This window comes from Neomonachus schauinslandi, chromosome 14, assembly GCF_002201575.2.
Source record: "Neomonachus schauinslandi chromosome 14, ASM220157v2, whole genome shotgun sequence".
In the NCBI taxonomy this organism is placed as follows: Eukaryota; Metazoa; Chordata; class Mammalia; order Carnivora; family Phocidae; genus Neomonachus; species Neomonachus schauinslandi.
The window spans coordinates 83,948,810-83,965,839 of record NC_058416.1 but is presented as its reverse complement, the minus strand read 5'-3'; the positions used below and the strand labels follow the sequence as shown (position 1 = coordinate 83,965,839).

General features: G+C 48.1%; 2 protein-coding genes across 5 annotated transcripts in view; one reads left to right on the top strand and one right to left on the bottom strand.

Moving 5' to 3' along the window:
* CCDC63 (coiled-coil domain containing 63) overlaps window positions 1-7,027 on the top strand; it is a 31,387-nt gene extending 24,360 nt beyond the window's left edge. Inside the window, exons 8-10 of the mRNA XM_021698655.1 lie at window positions 865-1,057; window positions 4,021-4,224; window positions 6,854-7,027. Of these exons, the coding sequence (XP_021554330.1) occupies window positions 865-1,057; window positions 4,021-4,224; window positions 6,854-6,999 (543 nt within the window). The 3' untranslated portion in view covers window positions 7,000-7,027. The remainder of the gene's footprint in view (window positions 1-864; window positions 1,058-4,020; window positions 4,225-6,853) is intronic.
* A 636-nt stretch (window positions 7,028-7,663) lies between these two features.
* On the bottom strand, window positions 7,664-15,821 carry MYL2 (myosin light chain 2). 4 transcript variants are annotated; one of them, XM_021698519.1, is made up of 7 exons: window positions 15,632-15,821; window positions 14,062-14,151; window positions 11,850-11,925; window positions 10,629-10,733; window positions 9,960-10,038; window positions 9,824-9,872; window positions 7,664-8,001 (listed from the first exon to the last, which is right to left on the bottom strand). In XM_021698519.1, exons 1-7 carry the CDS (start codon window positions 15,632-15,634, stop codon window positions 7,903-7,905), a joined length of 501 nt encoding a protein of 166 aa, XP_021554194.1. In that variant the 5' UTR covers window positions 15,635-15,821; the 3' UTR covers window positions 7,664-7,902. The 4 variants fall into 4 exon arrangements, with proteins under 4 accessions (XP_021554194.1, XP_021554195.1, XP_021554196.1 ...); XM_021698520.2 differs by having other exon boundaries at window positions 7,664-8,024; window positions 15,632-15,692; XM_021698521.1 differs by having other exon boundaries at window positions 10,680-10,733; window positions 15,632-15,684.
* Between the last annotated feature and the right edge of the window lie 1,209 nt (window positions 15,822-17,030).

Sequence of the window (17,030 nt, the reverse complement as noted above, 5' to 3'; positions counted from 1 at the left end):
CCTCTGAATCAGGGTCTGGACTGGAGCCCAAGAATTTGCATTTCGAACAAGTTGCCTGTTAAAGCCGATACTCTTGGTCCTGGGACCCCACTTTGAGAACCACTGGCCCCGCGTGATGTGTTTTAAACTGCAAGTGGTAAAATCAGTTCGTCGGATCAAACCAGCATTTAAAAATAATGAAACAGAACAGAAAAGATGAAAACACACAGTGAGAGTATTGATTTGTGAAACTTGCACTTCATTTGATTAGATAATACACGTGAACACACACCCATGGGCACACGTCTGTATGTATGTATGCATACATTGGGCTGCAATGTAAAATGTATTCCTTCTTGTGGGCCACAACGTTAAAAAAATGAATCACCAGCTTCTAAGAGATGTTGTAATCCTGGGGCGCCTGGGTGGCTCAGTCAGTTCAGCATCTGACTCTTGGTCTCAGCTCAGGTCTTGATCTCAGGGTTGTGAGTTCAAGCCCCACTTTGGGCCAGTGCTGGGTGTGGAACCTATTTAAAATAAAATTAAAAGTTATAGCAATTCAGTACACATATAGACACATGTACATATATGTAAGTGAAACAAAATGTACATTTAACAATATTTCCCCTCTTTACCTGTAATGCATATTAGTATTTGCTCTTCCTTTCTTTTCTGTTCTATTTATTTTCTTTCTTTAAAATGCTGATTGAGGCTTATAAGTTGATTTGGCACCCCCTGAGAGGTTTGAAAATCTGTAGTTCAGAGACCCTGTTTCCAGGGGGTCCCAAACTCCCATTGGCACAGAAGGTCCTCCTTGGGGGTGGGGGGCTGAGCCCGGGGTGGCAGTCTGTCTGATGCGAGGTGGGAATTGGGGTCTGTTACCAGGAGAAACTGAAGAAGACCACAGAGGAGGCAGATAGGTATGAGAACAGCTACAAGGAAATCAGCAAGACCTTGGAGTATCTCAAGAACTCGGTGGAGAATCTGTTTAAAAAGATTAATTGTGATGCCACCACAATCCTGGGGCACTTAGGGGAGACGGGGAAAATCACGGACAACAACCTTCCACAGTACTTTGGTGAGTCAAGCTGGGGCCCGTTGGACCATTAGGAACCATTTCCAGAGCTTTCTATGAGCAGAAACGAGGACTTGTTCTTTGGGTGGTGGTGAGCCTAGTGGTGAAGCATGTGGGCACTAATGCTGGCCTGCCTGGGTTCAAATCCTGGTCCTCCTCTTACTAGTTGCGTGCCGTTGGGCAACTTTTTGAACCTCTCCATGCTTTAGTTTTTTCATCTAAAAAAAAAAAAATTGAGTAAACCTAACACCTACCTCATAAGATTGTTGGGAAGATTAAATAAAATTTAATTTTAGTAAAACTTTATGATCATATCAGTAGAGACAGAAGAAGCATTTGACAAATTCAACATCCATTCATGAAAGACTCTCCACAAACTAGAACTGGAAGGAAACTTGCTTAACCTTGAAGGGTGTCTACAAAACACCTACAGTTAGGGGCGCCTGGGTGGCTCAGGTGGTTAAGTGTCCACCTTCAGTTCAGGTCATGATCCTGGGCTCCTGGGATCAAGCCCCACATAGGGCTCCCTGCTCAGCAGGGAGTTAGCTATCTCCTCTCCCTCTGCCCCTCCCCCCTGCTTGTGCTCTCTCTCTTTCTCTTAAACAAACAAACCTACAGCTAACCTCACCCTTGAGGGTGAAAAAGTGAATGTTTTCCCTCTAAGATCAGGAACAAGGCAAGAATGTTTGCTCTCACTGCTCCTATTCAATATCATAGTGATGGTCCTAAGCAATACAATAAGGCAAGAAAAAGAAATGAAAAGCATACAGGTTGGAAAGGAAGAAATAAAGTGCTCAGAGCAGTGCCTGGCATGTAGCAAATGCCTATTTCACACATTTCTAGCCATAAGCCTGAGCTCAGGATAGAGCAGGAGGGATGCACCTCCACAGATCAGGACAATTTGGAATGAACAGCTTGCACAGCTCTTAGAATAAAACCTATGGTTCTTAATACCATCTGTGTTTGGGAGTTTCCCATGATGCCCCCTCCTGCCAGGTTCAGTGATTTGCTAGGAGGGCTCACAGACTCAGCATATGGTGGTACTTGGGGCTATGATTTGTTACAGCAAAAAGATAAAAAGCAACATCAGCAAAAGGAAAAAGGAGCCTGGAGTGAAGTCTGGAGGAAGCCAGGAGCAAGCTTCCAAGGGTCCTCTCCCAGTGGGGTCACACAGGATGTGCTTAATTCCCCCAGCATTGAGTTGTGACAACATAGCTGAAATGTTGTCAACCAGGGAAGCTCATTAGAGACACTGTGCCCAGGGTGTGGGAAAAAACAGGTGTTTAGCAGAAACACGTTTTGTATACACAGTTTAGGCACACTGAGCTGCTATTATCAGTTAATGATGATAGGAACCTTCCTGAAACCCAAGTTCCCCGATGCCAGCCTGGTGCCAACCTGGGAAGCAGGCCTTTCAAAGAAGAGGGCACGTATTACATGGAGCACTGGGTGTTATACGCTAACAATGAATCATGGAACACTACATCAAAAACTAACGATGTAATGTATGGTGATTAACATAATATAATAAAATTAAATTAAAAAAAAAGATCAGTCAGGACTGCTGTGTTAACTCCTTCCTGCCCACAGCCTATCAGGTTCTGCACAGCCTGGCCCCTGCTTCCATTTCTCAACTCCCTCGTCCTACTCTCTGTCCTTGCTTACCACTTCAAGTCACACTCTCCTATGTATTCTTGCAACCCTCCCCTCAACACATTCCCACCTCAGGGCCTTTGCACAAGCTGTTCCTGGAATCCTTGTCCCAGTTCCTCCTCATTCTCAGATTTCAGTTTAAATGTCCTTTCTCTAGCAAGGCTTCCCTCTGCTGCCCGACCTGTAGCTGGTCTCCCCTCCACACACACTATTATTCCCTGTCATGGCAGCCCCTTTATGTAGCAGTCACCCAGTTTGTCTCCATGTACAGGTGGCTCTCACTCTCTGAATCTATGAGGTTTTCGAGATCTGATAGCAAGTTCCAGATGCAAATATTTTTGGTTCCCGATTTTCAGAAAGAATAGCCACAGTACAGGTAGTGTGAGGTTTATTTAAAACATTGTATCCAAATCCAGTAGTTACCTAATCTAGATAATGAGCATCTGTATAGCAAGGGATATGTTTATCTATTTGTTTCCTTGTTGAATTTGTCTTTCTTTCCATCTTCTTCACATACACTGAAAGTTATGAGCTTCATCAGCTCAGGGACTGCATCTTGTCTTCGTTGTTACTGTTACTGTTGTTTTGTTTTTCCCCATGCATTGGGAGCATCCAGCACTGCGCCTGGCAGGCATCCGATAATCATTTGTAGAGTGAGTGAATGAACACACGCCTCTGGTGACAGTAGGGGGCTATGAAACACAGAGGTAGGGCAGGTTCCCCAGAATAGGCAGGTCAGAGAAACGTTCCTGCAGGGGGCAGAGCCCTGATCCGAGTCTGAAAACACCAGCAGGCATTATTCAGGGAGGGGTGTGGGGAAAGGCATTCTCGGCAGAAGGAACAGCATGAGCAAAGGCCCAGAAGCCTGAGACAGAGAGTGCATAGGGGGAAAAAATCAGTAGTTTAAGGGGCTGCCCAGGGCTCCCAGTTTTTGGTGTAACCCAGTGTTTCTCAACCTCCTTTTCATTATTGCCTCCCAAGGAGTCTTTTTAGACATTCTTTTCCTTATTGTTGTCCTCAGGCAATTTTAACACTCTTGATACACTGTATAGTTGTTTATGTTCTGTATGCATATCTGTTTTATGTTATAAAGTCAGGTTTGTTGTTGTTGTTGCCTCTCAACTACCAAATTTTGCCCCCTCGGGGTGATACTGCCCCCTGGAGAATGCATGGGATAACCCACAAGAAAGGCCTCCTCCTGTTCCTGCCCTTCCTCTCCAGCAGGGGGCGTCACCCCCAATCCCTACCACGCCTCCCCACCCCGAACCAGGTCTTTCAGCTGCCGCCTTGGTTCTGATCGATTTTTTTTCCAGCCATCATTGAGAAGAAGACCAACGACCTGCTGCTGCTAGAGTCCTACAAGCGGATCCTGGAGATGGAAGGGGCAGAGACTGAGGTCCAGCCGCCATTTGTCAACCCTTTCTGGGGCGGCTCTGCCCTCCTCAAGCCTGCAGAACCCATCAAGGTCGTCCCCCCAGTGTTCGGGGCTGACCCCTTCGGCGACAAGTTGGATGAAGGTGAGTTCTCCTCCTCCTGCGACCTGCGCATGTAGCTAGGAGACCTGTGCTGGCGAGAGACTGCAGGCTAGAGCCTCAGTTTCCCTTTATGAGCCTCGTGGGCCCATGTGTTCCATTGGGTTCCACCGTGGTTGTGGTTGTGGCCCTTGACTGTTTCTCCAGGGGATGCTTCTCCTTAGGGCGCAACGAAGATCCCGGACTTTAGTGATCCTGGATATATGTTTTTTTAAAGCACTACTTTGTGACCGTTTCAAATGAACCTTAAAATGTCCACAGTTAACAAACTGGCAAATTGCAGGCACACGAGGTTCCCTGATCCCATCTGTCCCCCTCACTCTATGCCCCTGAGTCTTACTCCACCCTTGGCCCGCCCAACCATGTCCCCCAACCTCATGGCTGAAGCAGCTGTGACTTGGCTGGTGACAGAAGCGGATGCCTAACTGTGGCCCCTGGGGCCAGGCTGTTGACCTTCCCGCCTTTCTGGGGCCGAAGCTCAGGACGCTCCCCTTACTGTGGGAAGCAGCCCTTCTCTCTGGAGGTGGGGAGAAAATCGGCCCCACCTGGGTTTTATTTTATTTTATTTTTTTTAAAGATTTTATTTATTTATTTGAGAGAGAGAATGAGAGAGAGAGCACATGAGAGGGGGGAGGGTCAGAGGGAGAAGCAGACTCCCTGCCGAGCAGGTTGCCCGATGCGGGACTCGATCCTGAGACTCCAGGATCATGACCTGAGCCGAAGGCAGTCGCTTAACCAACTGAGCCACCCAGGCGCCCCCCACCTGGGTTTTAGAGGACAGTGTGGTCACAGGTGTGGCAAGCCTGAGACATGGATACACCTGTTAAGCCCATAATCTCACCCTTGCAAACTGGTCCTTCAAGAAACATTTACTCAAGAGTCCAAGATGAAAGTAGAACGATGTTCACTGCAGCCCCAAACTGGAAGTGACTGAAATGCCCACCCATTAGAAACTGGTTACATGATACCCTCTAGTTCCATCCACGCCGTTGCAAATGAATTACAGTTCACCCATCCATGCAATAGGAATACTATGCAGACACGGAAAAGAACGCAATGGGACAGTATAAACTCTCTCTCTCACACACACAGGGGATATCAATTATATATATAATTGTAATAAATATGGATAATAAGAATATATATACATATATATATATTCAGTAATTCTCAACCAGGGGTGATTTACCCCTTAAGGGACTTTTGGCAATGTCTGGAGATATTTTTGGTTATCACAACTGGGAGGTGGGGGTTGCTGTTGGCATCTAGTGGCCAGTGATGCTGTTAAAAATCCTACAGTGTACAAGACAGCCCTTGACAACCCTGATGTATAATAGGGAAAGAGATGTATATAACGAGAGAGGGGGAGGAGGAGGAGGAGGGAGGAAGGTATCTTGATAATGCATATAAAACAGGGTTTTATAGGCTGACTTACAGTGGGTACTTCTGGTGGTGATTTACAGAGAACTTTGCATTTCTAAGTTAAACCATTCTGTATTGTTTAAATTTTTCTTTTACAATGATCTTGAGCAGCTTTAGTAATCAGAGAAAACTGGGTTTTTTAAAAAAGTTGTCCCATGGGCGCCTGGGTGGCTCAGTTGGTTAAGCGACTGCCTTTGGCTCGGGTCATGATCCTGGAGTCCTGGGATCGAGTCCCGCATCGGGCTCCCTGCTCGGCAGGGAGCCTGCTTCTCCCTCTGACCCTCCTCCCTCTCATGCCTCTCTCTCTCTCATTCTCTCTCAAATAAATAAATAAAAATCTAAAAAAAAAAAAAGTTGTCTCACTTCCCTAAGTAGCACTTCAGGTGTGCAGGTGTGTCAATGATGGGGGGGACTGGGGGAAGCGTGCCAACACACAGGTGTGCACACATGCACACACACGCACACACACATACCCCCCCACCCACCTTGTTTGATTTAGTCGAGGCAACAGAAACTTAGCAGGAGTAAAACCTAGGTCTGGCATTAGCCACCTTAGCATAGCTTCCCTTGGCCCTTTGAGCTCCTAAAAGGAAGGTGGCAGAGCGCAGTGCTGGTAATCCTGCCCCCACAAGGTCAGGAACTTGCAGATGATGTCTTCACTTCCGCTCAAGGGAATGTTGATAATCATTGGGTTCTCTTAGCACTAGTCTCTATGGCTCATATGTATGAATTCGAAGAGGCGCCCCCTCTGGACAGATTGAGAAAAGGGGCCCCTTCTGTGTGGACATGGCTTGGCAATCAAGTAGGGGTTGGATTTCAGCCCATCCATTCACCTGTCTCCACCAGATGTCTGGGCAGTCTACATCCCGAACAACTGCACATGGTGGCCCTGTCTCCTTGACATTAAACTAAACTCACCTTCACATCCTCTTCTGGGAGAAAAAAAACAATTATTGTCTGGGCATCCCTGTGCAGTATCTCTCTACTAATGCTCTTCCTCCCTGAACCTCAAGAATGCTCACCCTCCACTCCCAGCACTGTGAAGGGACCCCAAACCTGGCTTGGACATCCTTGCCTTGGGCATCCATGAACGGGGCAGAGACGCACTGTCCCTGGAAAGGAAGCTGCCTACGCCCACCCCATGCTGGGTGTGACTTCCAAACCCCTCACACAAGTCCTCTCTTTGATACAGTGGAGCAGGCCCTGGACCACAGCAGCCTTCGGCAGCTGGTGCTCAGCAACTATACCGCGAGAGAGTTTCGAAGCAGGGACTTACACTCAGACAGCATACCGGAGAGGGGGGATGATCTGAGGCTCAAGAAGAAGTTAGCGATCTGAGGCAGATGGTGCTGCGTTTGTACCTTAACCAGAGAGAATAAAGGTTTTGTTCTGTAACCCTGGTGCCTCCTCACACTCATTACAAAGAGACTAGACTAGGCTTCTGGGAGCCACCCTGGGATGGGATAGAGAAATTAGGACAGAAGAGCTGAGACAGGAAGCAAGAGTTGTAGGAGGTCACCATGGTTCCTGAAACACCCCCCGCCCCCGCCCTGAGATTGTGACCAGAACAAACCACTAGTACTTCTGAAATTAGAAATTAACTTCTTATAGTTAATGGATGTGATTTTTTGCTGAATGAGCCATATTCTTAGAATGAATGTGAGGCCTCTTCCTCTTCATTTCTCATGGGGCCTGTCTAAGCACATCTAAGGGAGAAATATTCCAATGACATCCTAAAGGAGAGGAGGTCATGGAAGCTAGGCTCTGCAGATGCTTGAGCTCTTTGAAGAAAAGGGCTTTGGTCCTCTAGTTAACATTCCAATAAATTGTGGACCTTCATAGAAATAGTCCTGAGTGGCTGTGAAGGTCTATTTCAAATAAGAGTTATTAACATTCAGTAATAATGGCAGCAGGGACATCACTCACTCATACTCTGCCTTCATGGGAACTAGCAAAGGATCTTCCTTATTCAAGGCACTTCTGTCAGAGAAACACCGTGAACAAATACACAACGTCCTGTTTATTTGAACACAGCTTCTGGATGGATTTCCATCTGCGGGGTGTGTGGCCACGTGGTATCTATGTGCCCCTGAGGCTGCAAAGAAGATGGAGGTGGGTAATGAGGCAGCCGCCAGCTAACAGGCCTGTAGCAGGGATGGCAGCATTACTGGGCAAAGTGAGAGGAGAGCAGGGACCACCTCCCCACCAAAGACAAGCCCAGGATTGAGTGGTGAGCCCCTCTCAGTCCTTCTCTTCCCCGTGGGTGATGATGTGCACCAGGTTCTTATAGTCCAAGTTGCCAGTCACATCAGGGGGGAAGGCGGCGAACATCTGGTCGATCTGCAATGAACCAGCAACACATACTGAGCATGACGGGAGGGGAAGCGAGAGGGGCCGCTGGGTGTGGGCTTGGTCCCCATGCAGAGGCAGCAGGGCTGTGGTGGGTGTGGAGACACGACACTCAGGTCCCCCTCCAGGAAGGCCTTGTGGCTCAGCTGCTGCAGAGAGCTGCCAGCCCCAACGTCATGGCCTTCCTGGGGCAGCCCACAGCCAACTGATCAGTGTGGGGCCCAACTTGGGACGTCTTAGAAGGGAGTGCTAGCTCTAGGGCTCCCTGGGAGGTGTGGGGGAAGCCAAGACACTCTTTGGGCCTGAACTGAGGTTCAACATCTCCCTCCGTGCCTCCCTGCTTCCTTGTCCTTCCTTGCTCTTCTGCAGGTGCTGACCCCATGGGCCATCCGGCAGGGATGTTCCCGGGAATCCAGCCCTGTAGTAGCAGGTAAAGCAGGGATCGCAAATGCAGGTGTACAAAGGGGCTAGGCAGACTGTGCAAGGGAGCAAAGGGGGGGCCTGTGGCTAAAAGCAGACACACAACCCATCTACAGGGGCAGCAACTGGGCAGAGCCAGCCGAATGTTGTCGAATGGGCTAGGAGGTCACACTTTTTGAGAGAATCTGACTCTCTGTGGGAAATGAGAAATCTAGATTTTTTTTCAACATGCAGTTTCCACATTTAAAAAGTATTGACTAGTTATTTTTAAAAATACCTCTTGGCCAATAATAGCTAACACATTGTCCTTATCACATGCTTTAGCACGTTATGCATATTAACTTGTTTAATCCTCACAGCGTACTACCAGGAAAGTTTTATTACCATCCCCACTTTACAGATGAGGAAACTGAGGCACAGTGGGGTTAAAGAGCTTGTCCCAAGTCACCAAGCTGGTAGGAGGTGAAGGCAGGCTCTTTTAAGTGCTTGAGTTTTAGGGGGAAATCTAAATACAGTTTTTAGTGAAATGTGAAACCTGATGCCATCAGGCCTGACCAGGAGCTATTTTTAAATATTTCATTAATAACATTGATGGGACTGTTGCTTATTGATACAGGACTTTGGGAGAATTAGCAAAAGTGCCCCCTTTTGCGCCTGCCAGAAAAAGTCATATATACTGCTTTAAGAAAAAATAAAATTACAGGGGCGCCTGGGTGGCTCAGTTGGTTGAGCGACTGCCTTCGGCCCAGGTCATGATCCTGGAGTCCCGGAATCGAGTCCCGCATCGGGCTCCCTGCTCGGCGGGGAGCCTGCTTCTCCCTCTGACCCTCCCCCATCTCGTGCTCTCTCTCTCTGTCTCATTCTCTCTCTCAAATAAATAAAATAAAATCTTTAGAAAAAAAAAAAGAAAAAGAAAAAATAAAATTACAACAGGACACTTTACTGCCATCTGCTGGAAAACAATTGCAACAAATAGATACTCTGCAATATTATGAGTACAGCATCCAGAAGAATTGCACAGTGCGGAACCTACATGACGGTATGCGGCACCCTGCAAGCTACCCTCACTCCGTCAGGAAACCAGTGCTCTAACCAGGGCTCCGTGCACTGTGAGGAAAGTAGACCTGGAGTCAGACAGACCTGGGTTTGAATCCAGGCCCCAGAGTTGAGCACTGGTGGTGTCCTTTAAGGCAAGTGACTAACTTCCCTGGGCCTCAGTTTCCTCAACTATAAAATGACAATAATACTAGTCCCTACCTGCTGGGTGGTTGAGAGAATGAAATGAGATAGGGGGCTCAGTAGCAGGTTCTCTGTCAGTGTGGGGCCAGGGGTATTTTAGGAAAGGGGGTAACACAGGAGCTGGGGTGCAGTGTTGTGTCCAAGGGGCTGTTACCTCCTCTTTGGAAAATCTCTCTGCCTGCGTGGTCAGCATCTCCCGAACGCTGCCAAGAAAGAACAGCAGGTGTTGGCACCAGGTGTGTGTATGGGAAGCAGGGAACCCCCGTGTCCCCCCCACACATCCCACTCACTAATCAGCCTTGAGCACCCCTTTGCCTTCGGGGTCAAACACTTTGAATGCGTTGAGAATGGTCTCCTCGGGGTCTGACCCTGAAACAGAAAACAGGGTTGAACATGCCCTGGGTGGCCGAGAACCCATGGTACTCCAGGAGGCAGGGCCCAACTCCCTCCAAAGATGGAAGGGCCAACGCCAGGCTGTTTTGCTTGGAGGAAAGGCCCTGCCTTCCTCTGAGCACTGAACCTTGGTAATTGCAAAGAGTGGGCTACGAATCCAGTCATTTCTGAGCAAACCTAAGCTCAAACATGGATCTAGATTTAGAAAGACTGGGATTCAAATCCTGACTCCAGCATTTGCTAGCTGTGTGGCCATAGACAAGTGGCCTTCCATCTCTGAGCCTTAGACCAGGGATAAGAAGAGAACCTACCTCCTAGATACTAAAGGAGGTAATGCATCCAAAGTGCGTGGCATGAGGTCTGGCTCAGGGTGAGCCTTGGAGCAATGGGAGCTGCTGCTTTCCCCCCCGCCCCCAGTGTTACTCTGCCTTCATCTTCTGCCAACCCTTGTCTGCCCTCCTGGTGCTTTAATTCACGCCCAAAGATGAAGACACGTAAAGATACACACGCACAAATGCACACACACATACACAAATATACACATACGGATCTACACATGAACTTACCCTTAAGTTTCTCCCCAAACATCGTTAGGAACACAGTAAAGTTAATTGGACCTGGAGCTTCCTTGAGCATTTCATCAATTTCCTCATTTTTCACGTTCACACGCCCTAGGGTAGGAAACACACAGTCAGGGCCCCCCGGGCTGGGCCGGAAACAGCTGTCAGGACCCTGGCATTTGCCCTCGTAATTCCACTCGAGGAAATCTAGTCTAGGGACAATCAGAGATGCCAGATTCACTGGAAAAGATGTTCTCCACAGTGTTATTTATGATAGCCAGACAGCCGGAAACAACCCAAACATCCAACGGGGAGAGGGGCTAGCTACTTTTATAATGGTGTCTTCAGAACCTGGAACATTTTAAGCAGATCTTTTAACTTTTTACTTAAATGGGAAATGCTCCTATTATAAATTATCCCTCTCAGTTGGAGGTGGGAGAGACATCAGAATCACCTGAGGGAACTTTGTCAGATTATACCTGCTGTAACCCACACAACCTCGGAGGTTCTGATATACCTGGATTATAGCCTCTGCCACAAGCCCACATTGCACCTTTGTGCAAATTTTTAAAAGCCACCCCTTCTGGAGATAATTTATGTTTTAAATATAAAAACCTACGGTGACTAAAGACATGAATAGTAATCTGTAAAATGGTGTCATGCACAACCTGCAAGCTGTTCCTGGTAGCCCTGAGTTCTGAGAGCGGGAGTGGAGGGGGGTTGAGTGGTGGCAGGTTGGACACATATATTTTGAAAAAGCTCCATACACTCGTGCTCACACTGTTGAGATGCTAAATTTAAAAAGGTGAATCCAAAATAGAATGATTCCAATCTTAAAACAACCACCACAACAAAAAACTCACAAAAAACCAGATGTATCTAGAAAAGATTTGGAGGCTGAAACGCGACAGTGGAATGTGACCTAATGGTTAAGTTTTCTTCTTTATACTTTTCTGAATTTTGCAAATTTTCTATTGTGAGCTGGCATTGCATTCAAAATCACAGAAAAAAATTTATTTTAAAAGAAAAATGAAAGATATGTGAGGACACTTAAAGCCTAAACACTTTGCTGTCTTCCGAAGTTTGTCTTAAAGGCCAACCATGATTGAGCCGTTTCTTGAAAAATGACAAGCTCTTGACCTTTTCAGTGGTCCCACCTTCTGCCCCTCAGGCGAGTGGGATAAGGAGACCCTCCTGCACGCCTAGCGGGGGCGGGGGAAGACATACCAAGAGCAGCAAAGGTGTCCCTCAAATCATTCTTGTCGATGAAGCCATCCCTGTTCTGGTCCATGATGGTGAAGGCCTGTGGAAGGGGGCGGTCAGCTGGTCAGCCCAGGAGAAGTTGGGTGGAGGAGCCCAAGAGATTGGGCTATGGACTGGGGGAAATGGGATTCTGGGATTCAGGGAGCGCTGAAGGACATGAGATCAAGAATCAAAAATCGGAAATGTCTGGCCGTTCCTCAAAACGTTATGCACAGAGTTCCCGTGGGATCCAACAATTCCACTGCTAGGCGTCTACCCAAGAGAATTGAAAACATCTGTCCCCACGGAAACCTGTGCCTGAGCATCCATAGCAGCTTTATTTACAATAGCCCCAACCTGGAAACGGCCCATATGTCCATCAACTGATGGATGAATCCACCAAATGTGGTCTAGCCACGTAACAGACCACTACTGAGCAAGAAGGAAGGAGATCCTGACACCAGCTACAACACGGATGAGGCCTGACTCAGGACACTGAGTGGAAGAAGCCGGGGCCAAAGGCCACGTGCTGTATGATGCATTTCTATGAAATGCCCAGAGCAGGCAAATCCATGGGGACAGAAAATAGATGGGCAGTGGCCAGAGGCTGGGGGGCGGGGGAGAGCGGCTGCTAATGGCCCTGCAGTTTCTTTCTGGGGTGAGTTGTGCATGGCTGCATAACTCCGTGACTTCAGTAAATGACCACCAAATTGTGCACACAGCTGACAAAGGTGAACTTAGGGTTGTGTGAATTACATATCTATGAAGTTGTTATTTAAAAAATCAAGTTAATACCTGGGGTCTCATTCCCCACCCCCACCTCACCACCAAAGCCGTTATCTATAAAATGGGGCTGGTCATGTTGCCCGGGTGGCTCCCATGAAGGCTCCCAAGAGCCTTGTAAATGCCCTGGTCATTTTACAAATGACTTATCATCTCCGTGTTTTTTTTGAGTTCTTTGCAGCTGATTCCTGAAAGTATTTGCACCACCTCCCACGCCCCCCAGCAGCTGATCTCATTCCAGAGATTGGGACAGGGTGAGGGGGAAGGGGCGGCAGCGTCTTCTCCCCGCAAGGTGATAATTTCAAGTTCAGATACGAATATTTCATCCTGGGAATTCTTTCCCTGGGGGCCTATGGGACACAACATTCCTGTGATCTGAACATTAGTGAGGACAAAAAAGCGGAAGTGTTCGTGTCCCACTTGGAAGCCCCAAATGGTTTCCTCTTTGATACAGAACACACGGGCCTCTGCAGCATATTTTCCTCTAAACGCCCAGGTGGGAGTGTGGATGACTCAGTGTGAGCCATCACGACGGCTGGAAAATTAATTCAGAGTCTATCCTTCTAAGCCTGCGGGCAGTGGCTTAATTTGGCCTAATTGGTACTTAGGTTTACTTAATAAGGCGCACTCCCATAGAATGCGATGGGGTTTCCACCTGGCTAGCGTTCAACAATGGGGGACTATATAATTTAAAATCCAAGAGATACTCTTTTTCGTCTCTCAGTTTGGCAGAAATAATATTTTAGGCTATTAATACCTAATGTTTGGAGATACAGGGGGAAAAGGCAATTTTTCCTTTTGAGGCTGATGGGGTAGGGATTAGTACAGCATTTCTGGAGGGCCAGCAGTCCTGGTTTTTAGTTCCTTTTTAAAAATGCCTTTGATCCAGCAGTTCTGCTTTTAGGAATTTACCCCAAGGAAATAAGTAAAGATGTGTTATTCATAATTGTAGAACAGTCTAAACAAAGATAACTTCCAACCATAGGAGTGGTTTCGATAAATGATAGAAAATGTTGCTGAGGAATTGCTCAAAGAAAAATAGCAAAATAGTTTAAAAATAGTTTAAAAGTTTATAGGCATAATACAAAAACGACTTGAAGGATGGATATGAGAATGTTAACTGATTATCTCTGGGTGGTAGAACTGTAGGTAGTTTTTATGTTCTTCTTTGTGCTTTTCTGAATCCCCCCCCCAACATTTTCAACAAGAAACGTGCTTTATTTGATGATCGGCAAAAAATATTAAAAATAATTTCTTTAAATGGTTCACCCACATGTTGAGACTGGATCTGGGAATGTTTGGAGGATAAAAACATCTAGCCCAGAGGTCCCTGCAGGGAACATGGACCGAGGGAGCGTTCTCTCTAACAGGTGGGACTCTCCATCTGGGCGGATCGTTCAACAGCTGCACCCACCTCCTTAAATTCCTGGATCTGGGTCTGTTCAAACATAGAGAACACGTTGGAATTGGCGCCTTCTGCTCTCTTCTTGGCTTTCTTCGGTGCCTGGGGGGGGGGGGGGGGAGCATAATGAAAAGAGTCAGAAGCTGGGAGCTAGAGAACTAGGTGAGGTTGTCCCATTTCTGAGTGAGCCTCAGCTGCTCATCTGTGAAATGGGGGTATGAGGCCCACACTCATCTCAAAACGGTGATACGGGAGGGATCGGAGGAAAACAGAATCACGTGTCTCAGGAGCACGCTGGTTCTGGTGGATGGTCAGAGATCGTGGGTCCTGCAGCACCTCCTTTGCAAACTAGGGGAGGTGGGGATGCATCTCTGGGGAAGGAGGCAACACTTTCAGATCAGCCCCAGCAGGATCCAGCCGCCTTTGTTTCAGGACACTTCACAAAATTTCAGTAATGCACAGAAGGAGAATTGATTGGAGGGGGGGAACACGTCGGGCTCGCTAAACCATGAGGAATACCCTTACGAAATGACACCTTTTCAGGGTGTTAAAACCCACTGCTCCCCCTCCCCAATTCTCCTTTGATCCAGATGGCAGTGAAATCTCCTCTCTGAATGTTCTGTTCTTGCGTATGGCAGACAGTGCAGAGAAGAGCAAGTTAACCTGTGTCCCCACCCCAGCCCACTAGAAATAGAGCAAATGCTTGAATGCCGTACATACAGGATTTCATTTAACCCCCCAGGCAAGTAGATGCTATTTCTTGGTAAAGATTTTACTTATTTATTTATTTGAGAGAGAGACCGAGATAGAGCATGAGAGGGGAGGAGAGAGAGCGGCAGACTCCCCACTGAGCAGGGAGCCTGATGCAGGACTCGATCCCAGGACCCCGAGATCATGACCTGGGCCAAAGGCAGACGCTTCACCGACTGAGCCACCCAGGCACCCCACAAGTAGATGCTATTACTACCATAGCCATTTTACTGGAGAGTCAGCCTGGGCTCAGAGAGGTTGGGTCGCTTGCCCAAGGTCACACAGTCACAGAAAGGCAGAACCGGAGTTGCACTTGGGGCAGTCTGGCTCCAGAGTCTGTGCCCCTAACCATTCCCCCAGGCTGGCTCTGATTTGGTGGCTTCCTGCTTTGGGAGGGGGACACCTAACCAAACAACACAGGGAGAAAGGTTTTAAATTTGCAAGTTCAAAAGGTGAAAACAAAAAGATTCTTTTCCCCAGCTGCCTGAACAAGAGAAAAGAATTACAATTTGATCCTTAAAAGCGTTCAATCCCATTTTGCAAGCCCTGGGAGTTATTGATTCCTCAAGAGGTCAGTAGACAAGCCATAAAAAAGCCAACTCTCTTATTTTGTTTTTGCGAGTCCCTGGGAGCTGCTGTTATTTGTGGCTTATCGGGGCATTGATTGGGGTTCCTCTGTGCACACACAGCAAGCACTGCTTTTTTCACCAGGGTCCGGGGCCCTCGAAAGCCACCTTTCTCCCCCTCCCCTCTGGTCCTCTGCTCATAGGTGCAGTTTCCCCCCCCCCCCCGCCCCCGCAGCATCACACCCCTTAGAGCCCCCACTACTCACCATGGTGAAAAGGACACAACACTGCTTCCCCAGAAGAATCCCTCAGGCTGCCCAGCTCTCCTCGGCTGGGAAACAATAAATACTTCCTCCCCATGTTTAAAAATAACCCCATGACCACTTTTGGCAGTAATAGGTGAGGCGGACACCACCTAAGGCCCCCCCACCCCCATGCCGTTCTTCTGAAGTAAGGAGAGCTCACTCGCCACCCGGTGACACATGAGACCCAAAAAGGCATTCAAGGTTAAAGAGACGGGCGGCTGGGTCATAGGGAGAGATGCTGCACGCTTTCAGCAGCCCTTGGGAGGGAGGCACTTGTGCTTGTCAATTTTGAGAAAGAAAACAGCAGAGAGGAGACTGTTAAAATTCTCTAATGTGAGCAGGGTCCCACCCCAGGGCCTTTGCACCTGCACTTCCCTCTGCCTGGAGTGTTTTTCCATCAGACATCTTCGAGGCTCCGTCCCTCACCTCCCTCAGATCTTTGCTCAGATATCACCCCCTCAGTGAGACCTCCCCACCACCCTGTTTAAAATAGCCACTCACCCTCCACCATCCAGAACCCCTTCTCTGCTTTGTTTTTCTGCAGAGCACTTATCACTTCCTGACATACCGTGTAATTCACTTCTTTATTTTGTTCAGTGTCAGTGAAAAGCTCAGGGAAAACAGGGTCCTTTTCAGTTTTCCTCACTACTCTCTCCCTGGCTCCTAGCTCGTGACGGGTGCACAGCACCTGCTCAATGAATACTTGTTGATTGAAGAAATAACATCTTTCACTTACTGAGCACTTGCTACGTGCCAGGCACCATGTACACGTGTCTCACGCTCATAGTTAATTTTCCAGACACCCTGTGGGGTAGAGACCACCTTGTCCTCTGTGTCCCCAGCATTCATCCCCACCACTGTGTGCCAGGCGCTGTGCTAGTGTGGGGGAGAGGGCTGGCAGGTGACAAACTCCCTGTCATGACACTGTGAGTAAGGAGTAGATGGACAAAGATAAAGATATGCATAACCAAGATACTTTCAGGTAGTAACACTTCTTACATCGGAATGAGATAGAGAGGTGTGGAAGTCATGGGCGGGGGCTGCCTCCCGTGGGCTCAGGGGTCCTCTCTGAGCAGAGACTGGGAGAGAATGCTCCTAGCAGCGGGGACAGCAAAAGCCTCAGAGGGTGAATTGTCTTCTTTGAGGAGCAGAAGGACCTGTGTGGCTGGAGCTGAGTGAGTGAGGGGGTCTGGGGCACAAGGTGAAGTCAGCAAGGCAGGTGGGGCAGATCACAGCCTTGGGATTTTACACCAGATGCAAGGGGGAGCCATAGGGGACTTCAGAGCAGGAGACCCTTTGTCTAACCAGTCCCGGGGGGCTGCCAGTGCATTTGGGGAGCAAGGCCAGCAAGCACAACTGT